Consider the following 16,860-nt stretch of genomic DNA (forward strand, 5'->3'; position numbering starts at 1 on the left):
GTCATGGTCAAGAGCGAAAACGGTACCTCTTCAGGGCGCTGTAGCAGTTCAGGAAGGGGCTTGAGGTGATAAGGAATGAAGTTCCACTATTCAAGAAGGATCTACCCTTGCAGGCAGAGTGACTTTCAATGTTCGGGAATAGCTACGGAGCGTAGGCTAACCCAGCCAAAGTGAGGATCTTTTAAGGATTCTTGTGCGTAAAAGTATATTGTTTATGCCGGTGGCCACCGGTAAGGGAAGCAAGTACTCACCGCCCCTCGACACAGGTCGGACCAAACTTTGCCAGTTTAGTAAAGGTCGCTTGTAGGTTTGAGCTCTATAGTTTCTCTGCGCTCTGGCTTTCAGCGGCTGCAGGACAGGATGATCGTCTGTGACGTGACAGTAGCCTTTTCTCAGCTCATGAAGAAGATAGGAAGAACATTCTGGTCCAGCAGGCTTCAAAGCACAGGAGGGCAGATAGACAAAGCACCTACAGCGACAGTCACCACAATGTGGTGACGCAGGAATCACAAAGACTTGCGGCATGGCAGAGTTAGGACTACGGAATTTGGCATGAAAGGGCCGAGGACCACAAGCTAGCGATTTCCCAAATCTCGAGTGTCAACTCGGGACGGCAGCGCTCCTACGCGATACCCCGGGCTAGAGCTGGTAAGTTCACTGGGTGGCCCAAGAACACTTCCAAAAAGGCTCTTTTAGCGGGTAATCAGGCGATGCCGAGAGTAGTTGTTCCCACTACTTCAAAGGGTCGAAGTGCCCTAGCAGGCCTTCTAAGATCAATGACAAAAGCAGGGGTCTGACGGGACAGCAGCGGGCTAAGGGTGCCAAGCCTTCCAGTGCATCTCTGGTGGTTCCACAGGTCTGCTTCAGCATTTCAGGATACTTGGCTCCTTCTGTAGTTCGGAATGAACTTCAGTAGATCGACCTGGAATAGATACAGAGCCCCTTCTCTTATCCAATATTCGTGTTGCGCTCAAATCCGGGATAACCAATGGAAGATATTTAGAAACAATTACACTTGTTTAAGTAACAGTCGGGTGGAAGCTAATAATCTCAGTTAGTACTTACTAATTAGCGAGGAAATGATGTTTCTCCTGAAGTTAGTGAATGTTTGGGTCGTTTTGATGGTAAGTGGGAGGGTTTTCCACAATTGAGCTGCCATGCCAGTGAAACTGCTCCCTCCTGATTTTTTTAGTTTCTATCTTGGGACCATCAGGCAAGAGGTGTTCACTGATCTAGTGATCTGTGTGGAAGATCTGAGAGTGAATCTTTCCATTAGGTAAGGTGGGGCAGTATGGTTCAGGGATTTAAAGGTAAGACACAGGGTTTTCAACTCAATCATTTCCTTTATGAATAGCCATTTGTGTTGCCTTCTTATCGCTGAGATGTGCTCTCTCATAGGTATATTTAATGCAGCTCTAAGTGCATTGTTCTGCATAATTTGTAGTTTGTTTAGCACAAACTTACTAGCACCCAGGTATAGACTGTTACAATAGTCCAGTTTGGACAATATGAGTGCTCTGGCAAGGATGAGGCAGCTTTCTGTTGAGAGCAATGGTCTGCAGGCCCTTATTAGTTTGCCCGTATAGGCGGTGGCAGAGGCAGTCATGTTCACTTGTTTACGTAGGTTACATGAGGCATCCAGGTAAAAACCTAGTGTTTTTACTTCTTTGGCCACTAGGATGTTATTCCCATCTATAGTGAAGGTGACATCGTTTGGGCCGACCTTGTTTAGGTTGGCTGGAGAGCCTACCAGCAGCAGTTCTTTTTTATCATCATTCAGGCAGAGGCCATGGGTGGCTATCCATGCCTGAATGATTAGATTAATATCGTTCACAAGCCGAACATCAGTGTCATAGATGCCTGTTAGAGAGAGGAGGATCTGTGTGTCATCAGTGTAATTCGTGTAGGTGACACCCAGACGGCCCAGTTTATCAAACAGTGGCTTTGTGAAGATATTATACAGGGTGGGGGACACACACAAACCCTGAGGCACTCCACAAGAGATAGGTATGGGGTCAGCTGATGCAGACGGTGAGAAGACTCACATGGTCCTGTTGTTTAGGAAAGATTCAATCCAAGTGATTGCCATCTGGGAGAAGTGGGCTGCTGTGGCGAGGTGATCACAGACTACTCGAAAGCAGCCAATAAGTCCAGAAGGAGCAGGATTGCAAGTCTTCCTTGGTCTTTGAGTTCGTCAATCTGGCTTTTTAGGTCAATCAGGGCCGTTTCGGTCCTATGTTGAGGTCTAAAGCCAGATTGTATAGTCCCCACAAGCTGATTAGACTCTAAGTATTCTTGGATTTGCAAGTTTGCAACCCTATCCAGGATCTTCAGCAAAAATGGGACCGTGGTGATTGGCACGTAATTAGAGGGAATATTGGCATCTAAAGATTGTTTTCCAGTACTGACAATCTGAAGGAAGTGTCGGTTTTCCTGTAACAAATTAGAATAAAGCCCAGGGGAGTTCAGCTGAAGGCTGGGCTCCACTGGAAAAAGTCAGGTTAGGTCAGTCAAACAAAAGAAAAAAGTTTGGGGGGGGTCCAAAATATGAAGGGAAAATTGAACTTAGAGAAATCTTTCCTAAAACCATGGGGGTGGACAAGCAAGGGAGGATCACCTGGGTAGGAGAGACCGGGGTTGCCCTCAAAACAATACCCTAGAAGAGACACACTATTCCAACGGGATGATAGGTGAAGATATCCCAGATGATGGGTTATGCAGGTCCAATTATCCCTAACCGAAGAGAGAGACCAACCGATTATCCCAGAGCAACCACGGGGAAAGAGGAAAGAAAGCTAAAACAAAAATATAATCTCAATTCCAACGCTTCTTTGCCTTTCCCCAGTTCAGATCATGGAAAGTGTTATACAGGCCCGTGCTCGCATGTTCGGTTGGGTAACACAAAGAGTAATTTAAAGGAATAGTGCGCTCAAAAAAATTATTGGCTAAAACGATGGGCAATAGTCTAAAACATAGTTTAAACATATTTTTAATGAAAGTTCCTATGTAAAAACTTTGAGCAAACGAGACTCAAAGCATTTACTTGGGAGCATCCATTTTGCCATTTCAGGCAGCCTCCTCAGCTCTGCCCTGGCGGCACTAAATAAGCAGCAAAAGCCCCCTACTCGGAGCTTTTGCTTACTGCAGCCAGAGCAGAACTGAGGAGGCTGCCTTCACTTTCATTTTACGTTTTCGGTGCTCCCCAAGCCCAGGGAAGCACAGAAAACGTAAAATCAAGGCAAAAAGCAGAGGCACAGCAATGTTGTATTTGTGATTGCCGTGAGCACAGCAATGTTGTATTTGTGATTGCCGTGTTTGGAAAACCACGGAAATCATAAATACAACAACGTTTTTATTCGGACTGCGGTGGCTTTCGCGTGGAGTCTCATGGGCTCCCTCAACCCTGAGGGAGTCCAGGAGACTCCAAGTGAAAACCGCTGCAGTCAGAATAACGACGTCGTTCTATTTGTAAATACTGCAGCATTTACAAATACAATGTTGTATTTCTCACTGCTGCGGCTTTCGCTTGGAGTCTCCTGGACTCCCTCAGGGTTGGGGTAGCCCAGGAGACTCCACGCAAAAGCCGCTGTAGTGAGAAACACTGCAGCATTTCAAAACACACCGGCGTTATGTTTCTGCCTGTAGCAGCTTTCACTTTTCCCAGGCTCCAGGAGACTCAAACGGATAGCCATGGCAGGCAGAACACAATGCGTTGTTTTAAAAAACGCAGCGGTTTTTCTTTCTAAGTTTTTCAGGCTCCTCCGGCTCGGAGGAGCGCGAGAAGCGTAGAAAGAAAACTGCAGCATTTTTAAATACAACAACATTGTATTTATGTTTGCGGTAGCTTCAGCTTGGAGCCCAGGGGGCACCAAGCTGAAGCTAACGCAAACATAAATATAATGTTTTAAAAGCTGCAGTTTTCCGGGCTCCTCCAGCCTTGAAAACTTGAACACAGCTAGTGCTTATTTTAAAAAAAAGAAATATGCACTTACCCAGATGCAGCTTTCCTGCCTGCAGTCTCTGGTCTCCGTCCTCCGGCACCAATGAAGCAAAAGCCACCCAGTGGTAGCTTTTGTTTATTACAGCTGGCTGGCTTTTGCTTCATTAGTGCTGCAAGGGCAAGCAGAGGAGGCACCCATTTTACAAAATGGATGCCTCCTAGTGCTTCCCATTTTTAAGTTTGAGCTTTATTTGCTCAATACTTTACATAGGGACTTTTTAAAAAAAAAAAAAATGTTTAGATATATTTTTGATTATTGGCCATCTTTTTAGGCAATAATTATTTTGAGCGCACTATTCCTTTAATACATAGAGAGTCACCTTTTGACTACCAAACCATGGCCAGGGGGTCTTCCCCTATCTCTTATATTAATATAGCCTATAAATGTCAACCCCATCTCCCCCTCCCCATTTCCAATAAATACTGAGACGTGGAGGAGGCATCTAAGATCAGTAAAGATTACCCATAGGAATAACATGGGGAAAATAAGGGCAACCTACCCTAGAAAAAACTCAAGTTGACCCACTAATAGAGTCAGGCAGGGTCAGGCGTTTAATAGTGACCAGTCACACCTGACTCCACTTGACTGGTCTTTTCACTATAAAAGGTGTGGTCTTGAACAGATGGGTGAGCGAGCTGGGGAGGCATATTGGACCAGAGACGCCTCGAAGCTGGAAGCTGCAGGAAGAAGGATCCGGAGGAGAGTGGCGTGCCGCGGCGCTGGCACAGGGGTTTGCGAAGGGCTGCAGCATGGCTGGGGAGCCGTGTCTCCTGAGAGCCGGAGCGAGGCAGCTGGGACCCTGCTGGCAGTGTCCGTGCAATTGCTGGTTCCCTTGGGCCGTGTGCGGGGCCCAAGGGTATCTGAGGGACATGTGGTGAGACCCTGACCTCGACCCAAAGAATCCCTGAGAGTCTGTTCACCAGCGCTACACTACCCAGTGGGTTTTACATGAGAGAGAGAAACACGGGAGCGTGTGGGTGGCTTGAACAGGAAAGGGAGGAAAAAGCAAGATTTGTAAAGCGGCACGTAGCAGGAAGCAAGAAGGACTTTCTTACTTTGTTTTTAAGAAACAAAGTAAGAAAGAAGGAGAAAGCACACTAGTGGCAAAGAAGGAAGAAAAGATACATTAGCAGCGCAGAAGTAAAAGTAAAGTTCAGAGAAAGAGGAAAGGGTGCGAGCGACCCCAAAAGAAGGAAACAAGAGCAGGTGTGCACGGAAGAGTGAAAGAAGTGTGCAAGAGGCACAACAGAGAGAAGGAATAAAGGGCAGTGCATGTGTGCACGACAAAGGGAAAGGAATACATGAAAGTGGTGCAGGAAGCACCTGAAGATAAAAAAGTGCAAAGGGAAGCAAAAGTAAGAAACAAAGAGAGGGGTAAAGGATCAGAGTGTTTGTGCTGAGAAAAAGCAAAGTGCCTGGCATTTTCGAAAGCCTCTGATTCTACCCCATGAGAGGATTGTATGTAAGAAAATGTGTACACAAGGAAAAGGCACATCCTGACCAGCTGAACTTGTGTTTGGAACTAGAGGGGCCTAAGCTTGGGGAAGGGCACGCTGAGAAACCAAAAGTGTGAAATATTTTGTTTTGTGTTCAAAGCTGGAAGAGGCCTGAGCTTGGGGAAGGGAACCCTGAGAGGCCTATTGAGGAAAGCAAAGTGGAACCTGATAAAGATTACTTTGTGTACGAAAGCTGGAAGAGGCCTGAGCTTGGGGAAGGAAACCCTGAGAGGCCCACACAAGTTGGAGATTTATTGGTTTTCCCTATAGTGTTGTAAGGATTGAAGCGTGGGGAAGGGAACCCTGAGAAACTTCAAGAGGAACTGAGCTTGATTACTTTTGTGGCGTTTGAAACTTAAATAAGTTGAAGCTTGGGGAAGGGAACCCCAAGGAACTTAACTTTAAGGGACCTGTGGAGAAGGTCTTACGAACAGCCCTTTTGATTAAACTAATTCTTGTGACACTGACCAAATAGCACCTGGTGGGAAGACCACCTGAAACCAACTTTGGTTTCCCACTTTTTGTTGAACCACTATTTCTTTTCCTTTTTAAAAGACTTCATATCACATTTTTGTAAAGAGTGAGGGCAAGCTGAGGTTTAGACAGAGACTTTTATTTTGGACTATAAGACAGCGACGGCCATTAGAAACATCAGTTAAGGGAACCATCCCTTTAGAGGTAGGGCCAGTCAGGCATTACATCAACTCAGCTCAGGAACCTTAATAAATAAAGGTTTTAAAATGAATACTTTGATACTGTGTCTCTCTTGATACCATGCCTGTCTCACAGTATACTGTGCCTACTGTGCATGTGAGCCCTCATGCTGCGATGATACATGTCAGTGTATGACCAGACCACACCATGGGGATATGCATACAACCTAACAATGAATTGAGGCTTGTCCGAGTCCACAGTTTCACTCTCTGTGCCTCTTCATAGAAGGACCCTTGCCACGGGCAGGCGTAACAGTATGCTTTTATGAGGAGTGCCTAGGGCTGCTCTGCATTGAGCTTGCACAGGGGGCTGTGCTGGAGGTGTGGTCTGAGCCCTGAGTGCCCACGCCCTTCTGGTTTGCCCGCGGGGATGGTACCACTGACTCTGCAAGAGGACACACCCTCATTCCCCTCGCAGACCCTCTGAGGCAAGAGTATGAGGACAGAAGTGGTACGGCCCAGGGCGCAGGCACAGTACCAGCCATTCAACTGTATTGCCTCCCAAAGTAGCTGGCCCTCTGCCAGCTGCTGGTGTTGGATTCCGACCATCTCTTCGTGGCGGGCCTCCATCTAATTGATGGACGGCATTGGTGGTGGGCCGTGGAGGAACTGAAGGTTGGGGAGGGATAGGTGGAGCGCTGTGGTGTGTTGTCAGTATATTGCCCTAAATCTGCTGCCTCAGCCTCATCTGAGGTGGTGCCGTGGTATGTGGGGACCTGATGCTGTTGGGCGCTCTAGATGGCCGCCAAGGTTGTGCCACTAAATGGGCTTGTGGAGCAGGCTGCTGTTCCTGGGCAGCTGGCTGTGCTTGGGGTGCTGACTGTTGTTCGTGGGCAGCTGGCTGGGCTTGGGGAGCAGGCTGCAGTTCCTGGGGAGCTGTTTGGCCTTGAGGTGCTGGCTGCTGATATTGGGCAGCTGGCTGGGCCTGTGGAGCTGCCGTAGGCACAGCTGTGGTACGTGTGGGCCGTTGGGCAGCCCAACTGGGTCTTGCATGGCCTGCGGACGGACCAGCGCTGTTGCTGTCAGTGGATGAGTCTGTTAGGGTGAGAAAACAAAGCAGTTAGATGCCTGTGTGTGACATTGATGCACTTGCATTGCACTAGTTGAACATTGCATGTTACCTGGCCTGGTCAAGATGTGTGGGGGTGGATTGTGCACTGAAGCGTGCATGTATGTGTCCGTCCATTTTGGTTGGACTCATGGCACAGTGACTTGTTGTTGTGTGTGCATGGGCCTTTGTGCTAACTGTCGAGTCATGTCATGGTGCACGTAGCAAGTGTGCATGTGCATGGATGCTTGTTGGGTACGATGCTATTGCATGGCTTACATTGGGCCAGGCCCCTGTCATCTATGTGTACACAGGGACTTTAGATGTTGATGTCACACCTACTGCCCCTTTCCTTGGGCACATTTTCCTGGACTGTTGTGTGTGCACTTTTTGTGTGGTGCAGGGCATTTTGGTGTGGATTGTTGTACTCACCGCCATTCCCTAGAGTCCCTGCTCCGGCCTCTGCACATCCAACTTCCTTGATGCCCTCCAAATGCATAATAGAGCTGCATCGTTCTACACAGGACATGAGTCTGATGGGGAAACCGTGCCGCCTCCTGTTGCCATTGTCTCGCGGCAATGGGCTGCCAGCAGGTTGAGCACCCACAGCTGCAAGTCATCCCACCTCTTGCAGCAGTCCCTTGAGGTTCTGGAGATGGACCCCACGGCTGTAACTCTACTGGCCACCTCCAGCCATATGGCTGACTTGCAGCACTGGCTGGTGCTGCGGTTGTCCCGGCCAAATAGCATCTCGGGGTTGTCCACCATGTGGTCAGTCAGGGCAGTCAATTCTGCCTCAGAAAGCAGGGCTTCCTGAGCTGGACTTTAGGAAGCCTACTTTTGTTGCTTACAGACATCCTGGCAGTGCTTCCAGGTATGGGTGGCAACAGGAAATGCCCGATTTAAATTGGATTGTGTTTTCCAAAATGGCCACCGTGCAACTTCCAGTTCCTGCAATTATGCTGTTTCCAGTGCCAGTGTTACCGGTGCCAGTGTTTCTGGCATCATGGGGACGGATCTGCTGTTATCAGCATTTTTTCCTATGGTGGCACCGTCATTTCTTTCATCTGAGTGGCTGCTGGCAGTGGATCATTTCTACCAATGTTTAGCAAAACTTGCACGCAGGCTGCTTTCACAGCTGCAGTAAGGGACACATGGTTCACCATTGTACTAAAATGGTGTCTGATTTTTCTTTTTTCACCAACACTTGATGGCTTGTCCTTTCTTGAGCCTTCTTCTGTTAAACTGGGTGGGGTATGTCCCGCTCACTCTTTTTGTCTTTGCCAGGCCCCCATTGGAAAGCCAGCTCAAGGGCACCAATGTGTCTGAGAGGACAGGAAGCTCAGAGTTCACCAAACCTCTGCAGGTCTTTGTCCTCCAGTGTGTCTGACTGAATCCTGTTCTGACTGGGAGGCTGGCTTTGGGACAGTCACCACCCAAAATGTAAATGTGGCTTGACTGCTGATTGGCTGGGTTCCTACATAAAGGTGAGGATCCTGGAGCAGAACGAGAATGTCGACCCATTGAACGAAGAATCAGAGGAAGAAGAAAAAGGACGTCTGCAGTCACCTACAGCGACTGCCAGTGACTGCTGAGTGGCCACTGCTGCTCCAACCTTCTCTTCTGATCGACAGGGAAAATCCAGACCGCACAACTTCCTTCCCCGGACTCGAGACCAGCTACATTTTGAGTCATCCCTCAAAGAGCCGGGACCAACCTTGTCTGCAATTCCCTGATACCCAGGGCCAATCTTCTGTGCATCGTCTCCTGAAGCGCGGTTTCGTCTGGGACCTTGGGGGCATCCTGTTGGACCTACAGTGACTCTTTCCCGCCTTGAGACAGCTCCCCTTCCAAGTCGGGGACCGAGAAATAGAGAGAAGCCTGCCATGTGATAACCATCACTGAACCAAAGCCTATGTCGAGTCCCAACAAGACAGTATCGTGAACATCGTCTGCTGGGTCTCCCTTCCAACGAAAGTGAACGTCTGCTCCCACCAACAGTTCCTTCTTCAGCCTCCAGGCCAAGAATCCGAACAGGAGCTGCTGTCGCCTCACTTGGGGACCCTCCAATGACATTGTCTTCTTTCTTCATGAAAAGGTACTGTCCCGCTCCTAGGTACTCACCTGAGTGCTTGCTGTCTTAAATTGGACTCCTCCTGAGCTTTCTGAGACACATTGGGGTGGACAACGCAACTGTGTTCTCCCAGGGCTAAGGACAGTGGTTCTTTAGGTTACAATCCTTCAGGGGGTCTACCTGACCTCCCTGAACCATCTTTAATCTAAACATTTTCCTTACTTGCAACGTTGAAGATTCCCGCTATTTTGACAGCTTTATTTATTTATTTATTTTTGCGTTTATAGAAGCGCGCATAACTGTGGGCTACTAGGCACTGTTACAGACAGTGAGAGCAGGTATCAAGTAAAAACAGGAAAGGTCTGAAAAGGGGAAGGGGTTAGTTAAACAGGTGAGTTTTCAGTTTTTTTCCTAAATAGGTGGAAGGAAGGCTGTTGTCGTAGTGGGAAGGGGAGATTGTTCCAAATAGTGGCAGAGCAAACCAGGAAGCTGGAGGCGACAGCTCTTTTCCACTTGAATCTCGGTATGTTGAGGAATCAGTTGTGGGCAGATCGGATGGGTCTGGCGGGCACGTGTCTCTTGAACTCGCGGGAGAGGTACAAAGGCGCATTGTTGAACAAACATCTGTGAGTGATGGTGAGCATTTTGAATGTGATTCTCTCTCGGACAGGGAGCCAGTGGGCTGATCTTTTTGCCTCCGAGATATGGTTGTGCTTCCTCAGGTCAAGTGTGTCATGGAGAGTATTGTTTTGAATTATTTGTAGCTTGGACAGGTTTTTTTCTGAGGTGCTGCAGAGAAGTGTGTTGCAGTAGTCTAATTTAGACAGGATGAGTGCCCGTGCGATGGTAAGGCAGTTGTCCGAGGAGATCTATGGTTTACAAGCTGGGACCTTTGTAGAATAGACTGAAATGGAGGCAACATGATTCACATGGCGTGTCATGGTAAGAGATGCATCTAGGTAGACACCTAGGGCCTCATTACGACCTTGGTGGAACGGGTTAAACCGCGCCGTAAAAGGCTGCGGCGCCGTTCAACCCGTTCCGCCACATTACGAGGTCCCCTCGCGGGACACGTTAAGCACGCCTGGGAAAACCAGGCGTGCATACCAGGTCCCGCGAGGGGAAGAGGGAGCAAACAACGGGCCATCTCGTAATGGCCCGTTGTTTACTCCCTCTCCCATTCCCATTCAGCCCTATGGGGGCTGAAATGGGAATGGGGCTGAACCGTGTCCGTGTCCTCGAGTGAGGAATTACTGGGCCATCCGAATTCGGAATGGTCCGGTAAGTCCTCATTCCGAGGACACGGACACGGATGCGGTTTTGCCGGCAGCCATGCCGCCAATAGCGGCATGGCTACCGGCATACCTCGTAATGAGGCCCCTAGTGTTTTTACCGATGTGGCGACAGGGATCAAGTGGCAGACAGTTACGTCAAGTTTGGCTAGATGAGTCCGATGAGTAGTAACTGTTTTTTCGTCATTCAGACATAGGCTGTGTGAGCCCATCCAGATTTGAATGATTTCGTAGATGGTGTTTACTTTGAGGGTGTCTTGTGTGTGGTTTCCGCAGAGGGGGATAAGGATTTGGGTATCATCAGCACAATTCCATGTAGGTGATGCCCAACTAGTCGAGGTGGTTAAATAGGGGCTTTGTGTAAATATTTTAGAGGGTTGGTGAGACACAGGAGCCTTTAGGACACCACAGGGGATAGCAGTGGGGAGTGTGGCCGTCTCGCCAGTGAAGACCCTGGAGGTTCTGTTGGTTAGGAATGCTGAGATCCATTTAGCTACCTCGTTAGAGAAGTGTGCAGAGGAAGTGAGGTGGTGACAGAGGGTTTGGTGGTCGACAAGGTCAAAGGCAGTTGAGAGGTCGAGGAGTGGAAAGAAAGAGGTTACCAGCATCCATGGTCTCGTCAAGTTGGTTTTTGAGGTGTAAGAGGGCTGTCTTTGTTCCATGTTTAGGGCGGAAGCTAGATTGGCGCGGGCTCGGGATGTTGTGCTTTTCCAGGAAGTCTTGGATTTGAAGGTAGGCAACCTTGTCAATGATTTTCAGAAGGAACGGGGCGGTGGCGATGGGCCTGTAGTTGGTAGGGGTTGCTGGGTCTAAAGTAGGTTTTTTGAGAGCCATGACTGTTTGAGAGAGTTGAGCACAGGGCCGGAAGCAAAGGAAGAGTTGATGATGGCTGTGATGAGTGAAAGCAACTGTTCTGTGCAGTCTTTTACGAGGGAGGCTGGGCAGATGTCGCCTTTGTATCGTGAAGTTTTGAGACCTTTGATGATGATGCCGAGATCAGATGCTGAAGTGGGTTGGAACTCGAATGGGTGGATGTGGCTTGTGTACAGACATTGTGGATGGGAGTTAGAGCTTCAGAAAAGGTGACAAGTTTATTACTTATTTTGCTTTGCAGTTGTGCAATTTTCCCATTGAGCATTGAGGGCATCCTGAGTATTGGCAGTGTTTGCCTTTCTTTGGTCTCCCACCCACCCACAGGCACTGATCACCCAATGTCCCAACTGACTTAGATTCTCTCATAGGGCTGGGCATTGTAAAGTATAGGCTGCCTAAAAGTTACTTACCAGTATCATTGTGGCATTACCTGAATGTTGGTTAAAGAATTGATTTACTACTCTGACTACTTACCTGTATTCCTCTAAAGTTTACTATTGCCTTGAGTAATGCTTAAATGTCTTACTGTATGAATGTGAATAAGTTAACTTATCTGTGATTCTAATATTGTGTTAGTTGCCTTCGTTTTTATAATAATTAACCATATTTTTTATAAAACTACAGTGTATACGTGTATTCTTGACTATAGGTGTGCCCTGAGCTCTTTGTACTTACCAACAGCCCTTCTCCCTCCTAGACTAAGCCTGGCTGCTCAACACTAGCTAGCACACCTTTTGGGTAGTTCAATCCCAACATAAGAGTTGGAGCCATGTACAACTAAGAGTGAGTCTTATACAGTCCTACCACATGTGGAATTTAGTAAAATTCCCTAACAAGCCAACATTCACCCAACCCACAAAGAAATACTGGATTGCATGCCTCACTTGTATTGCCTTCTTTGAGTCTGAATTCTGCAATGTCTTCTCTTGAAAGGGTTCACTGGTCCCCGTGGTGATCTGGGTCCTCAAGGAGCACCAGGAAAAGATGGAAGAGATGGTGTACCTGGGAAAATGGGAGTTCGTGGACCTCCGGGTACTGTGGGACCACCTGGGGATGCCTTGGGTGCAGAACGAGGAGCTCCTGGTATTCCAGGACAAGAGGGATGCCCCGGAGAGAAAGGGATACCAGGAGATCCGGGATTTCCAGGCACTAAAGGTAGGCACCGTCCTCTCCAGTGGTGGGTGTGTGTTTTATGTAAAACAGCGAATTTGTGTATTTATTTATTTATTTGATTTTTTTTTTGTTTAGCGCTGGCCCTACCCAGAGGGTCTCGTAGCGCCTTGCGTAGTTCAAATATTGAAAAGGTGGGAGGTAAAAAATAAGTTACAAAATGTTTTCAGGAAAGGATAGGAAAATTGGGATGGACAAGTGATAGCAGTGGAGGAGGGTAAGGCTATGTGTGGGGGAACAGGTTTGTTTTGAGGCTCTTTCTGAAAGTGGTGATGGAGGATGCATATGTGGAGAGGTAGGGTGTTCCATGCCCTGGGTGCCCAGTGTGTAAATGCTCATTTTTGTGTGCATGTGAGTTTGTAGAGTGGGATGTGTAGAAGGTGTTGACTGTCTTGTCTGGTGTTTGTGTGGGTGATGGGTTTGAGTTTGTCATGAAAGTAAGACGGGAGTAAGTGTATTTTTGCCCATTGTCTGGATCTTGAATGTTATGTTACCGTATTAGGTTTTATACCACTCAGCTGCCAATTGCATGGTTGCTTGGTGCTTTGGTCGGATCTGAAAGAGAGGGGGGCTGGGTCTGGCTAGTAAGGAGAGAGGGAAAAGGCAGCATAGGTTTGCTTTTGTGTTGACGCTTGCAGTTTGGAAGTACTCAGGCTAAGTGTGTTGGTCTCTTTCAAGGTGATTTGTGTCCACAGCACTTGACATATCTGTGTCCAGAAGGGAGCCTTGTGTGGCCTAGTGTGAGTATGTGTTGGTTGAGCCTGTGATATATGTGTTGATTGTAGCAGTGTTGTGCTTTGAAAGGGGTCTTTAATTGCCATTTATCGGTGGCATAGTTGGTATGTGTACCGTGGGTGGAAGATAGAATGTGAGCGTTTTAGCGCTGGGAGCTGTCAGTGAAGATCTTGATTGGCCTTGGGTGTATCTGTCCATTGTGCCCCTGCTGACTTCCTGGTAGTGAGGCGCCTCAGGTTCGGCAATTGTGAGGTGAAGTCCTACAGCTCCCTGGAATAGGCAGGTGTCTGCGTACAGCATTCATACCATATCCTAAATCACAGAGGGGAAAATGAAGAAGATCTAAGGGTTACAGTGAGTCCAATGCTAACAGTGGAGTGAATAGGCTCCTGTGGAAACAAACTAACATGAGGGAAGTGTTTATTGCTTGTCATTTTACTTATTTTTAAAATTTCTTTCTATAAATGTCTTGAAATTACAGATGGTTAAACATTGGGCCAAATATACTGAACAGAACTGATTTCAACAATGCGCAGCCATGCATACTGTGTTCATCTCTTTTACAATTTAACAGCTGAACATCACAAGTAGAGGATTGGAAACGGTTTGAGATGGGCAGCCCTTTCATTTTGCTACCCTCCAAATGATCTGCAAAACATATTGCAGCTTATTTCCCAAGTATCCCAGCATGCACCTATGATTTTCCCATCAGGCTTTCATCAGCAGAATTCCAATTGTTCTTTTCTTAGGTTTTGACGGGAGGCCAGGCTTAATGGGTGCCAAAGGTGAGCGTGGAACATCAGGTTACCCTGGAATTCCTGGTTCAAGAGGACCACCTGGACTTAGTGGGGAGTTCGGCATTAAAGGAAAGCAAGGACCACCTGGAGGAGTTGGTTTTCCAGGATCTCCAGGTAGGGGCTAAAAGTTATTTAATGAAGAAATCACATTTTGTTTTCAGCATTGTTCCGTTTGGCACTCGGAGTGGGCCCCTAAATCATAGAAGATGTTCAAGTTCAACAATCATTGTAAAACAAGGTATATGTTGGGCTGAAATTTGGCCTGGGTTATTGTTTCTTTTCTGCCTAAAGTCCCGACATGGGTCCTTAATTGCAGAATTAATTCAGCTAGCATGTTGTCGATATATGCAATTACATTTTTCATCTCTGCATGTCATGTTGGTTGTGTTTTAACCACCCGACTTGTTGTAAATCACTTTAATACTTTTTCTTCATCTATTCGTGTTTGCGCCATTTAACCTTTTGTTAAGGTGGTCTCAATCAATAAAGAAACAAACTCAAGAAAATTGAGTAGATACAAGTGCACTAGAACACCCAGCTGTATTCAAACATGATTCAGCCGGGAAAACACAAAAAAGGCATTCTCAATGTTGCATTGTAAAACACAAGCTTTTAAGTCCACAATACGTCACACATGACGTTGTCGTTAGTGTTAAGAAAACATCTAACATTGGTTTAGAGAATATAGTACCTGTACATCCTATACATGACAGCTACTACTATTGGATATTCTTTAACTAAAGGCTCTGCCTAAGGTCAGCCTTCTAAAAGTATTTACGCTATATTCTGCTACCTTAGTGGCTGGCACCATGCTGCGGTGGCCAAACTGGCGGACACAATCCTAATTGGCCGGCGGTTTGCTCATCCGACCTTTGACACTTTAATGCAATTCCAGAATGCGTGGTGGGGAAAGAGATGGGTGGACTGCTGTGATTCACTTTGAAGACCGCGACTCTCTTCCTATTCGCAGGCCTGAGACCTTCATCTGCCAATTTGCTTGTGGCCTTGACGCTGTGCCTGTGTCTGGCTGCACCACAATAATAGCAAGTGCACTGTCTAGTAGAGCCAAGAATAAGTGGTCATTGTTCTAAATGGTAATTGTTCCGATCACGTGGTACCACTACTTCAGACCTCATTTTCATCTATTTGTTGCATTTTTCTCTATTCTAACCCATATTTGATGCTCTGTGTGTTTGTTTATTAGGAGGCTGTTTGGCCCAGTAGCCTCTTGCACCTGGAGATTAAAAGCTGTCTGTATTTTCTCACTGCTACCAATAGAAACGAATGAACTTTAAGGTTGCATGCTGTGTGCTTCTGGAGAATGTGGTTTTGATTCCCTGTCAGGGCCCCCTTACTGAACTAGATGTCTGAACATCGACAGGCTTGGGATTGCGTGCAAAGCAGTTTGACGTCAGCATTCGGTATTTCAGAATAAAGACCTTTCACAGTTCTGTCTAAAATAGTGGTACCCTGGTTCACTCTCCGCCATGTTAATGTTCTCTGTGTCTTGTGCGTTGCATGCTGCCATACGTTATCCCTGCTCATGTATTCAGCAACCTGCCCCTACCTATGCTCATGTCTATGCTACTTGTGTAACCCTATCTGGTTATGCTGCAACCTTTCCTAAGCTTGTATGTGCTCTCTACCTTTAGGCACTACTTGTTTGGCACAACCTATTGTACTCTTTATGGCGGTAATCCCTAATGTTTAAACTAGCTGTGTACAGGACACTTGTCACATTTGTAGCTTATGCATACGTTCACCTCTGCGAACGTCTGGGGGCGGGGCCACACCTGGTGTTGATTTTATCTTCATCATAACACTTTCACTGATGTGATGAATTCTTGTATGTTAACCATTTTATAAGAAATCTAAATTATTTTTACAGTATATGAAATAAATTTTGAATTGTTACTTCAAACTTCAAGATCCGACTGTACATAGTAGTGTTTACCATGGCGTGCGCTTCCATCTTGTTTTATAAGTCTGTTTTCTAAAACCAGAGCTTCTGAAAGTTGACAATAACTGGACACTGGCCTCTGATGAGCATCGTATGTTACATCTAGTCTAAGCCATTAACTTCCTGTTTCCTGAATTTGTGTTTTCCGCTATCACATGTTGCTGTCTATTTTTCCTTCACCATGCCTCTATCCCATTTACCATCAACTCTCCATGTCTGATGTCACACTGTTTGATTTTGGGTTCATCACATAGGCTGTCAAGGTGAGAAAATGCACTGTGGCATAAAAGCCTATGGACTAACAGCCTAGCTTTTGATGCTACAAGGATTGTGTTGACTGCCGGTGACACCCCTTATTGTAATGCAGCCAACAGGAAGGAGCCATCTTCACAATCATGCACAGACTTAAGAAGTACAGTTATACTAGCATGTTATATTGCAATTGGTTTACTTTATACAAATAACACCACCAAAAGTTTACATTCCCTTCCAAAAGTGTTTTGCGTAATGGTCCATTAATTCATGCACATCTACAAGTCTTGAAATTAGATTTTCTAAGCTGTAAACACCTTATTCGGTGACAAGGAATTCATGATCAATCCTGTCAGGGAAAGATGGAACATAAAATCAATATTTCTGAGGTTTAATTTGAATGCAAGTGTTATGCCATGGCCAGTGCAGTATATCCCCTTGTATTACTT

At 46.7% G+C, this 16,860-nt stretch overlaps 1 protein-coding gene across 2 annotated transcripts in view; it reads left to right on the top strand.

Annotated features, from left to right (window-relative positions):
• The window catches only part of COL4A6 (collagen type IV alpha 6 chain), an 856,046-nt gene that overhangs the window by 707,688 nt on the left and 131,498 nt on the right, over nt 1–16,860 (top strand). For both annotated transcript variants that reach the window (XM_069612628.1, XM_069612629.1), the window contains 2 exons: nt 12,431–12,652; nt 14,152–14,313. In XM_069612628.1, the coding sequence (XP_069468729.1) occupies nt 12,431–12,652; nt 14,152–14,313 (384 nt within the window). The remainder of the gene's footprint in view (nt 1–12,430; nt 12,653–14,151; nt 14,314–16,860) is intronic.

Source organism: Ambystoma mexicanum, chromosome 5p (genome assembly GCF_040938575.1).
Source record: "Ambystoma mexicanum isolate Mex_15411 chromosome 5p, UKY_AmexF1_1, whole genome shotgun sequence".
Classification (NCBI taxonomy): Eukaryota; Metazoa; Chordata; class Amphibia; order Caudata; family Ambystomatidae; genus Ambystoma; species Ambystoma mexicanum.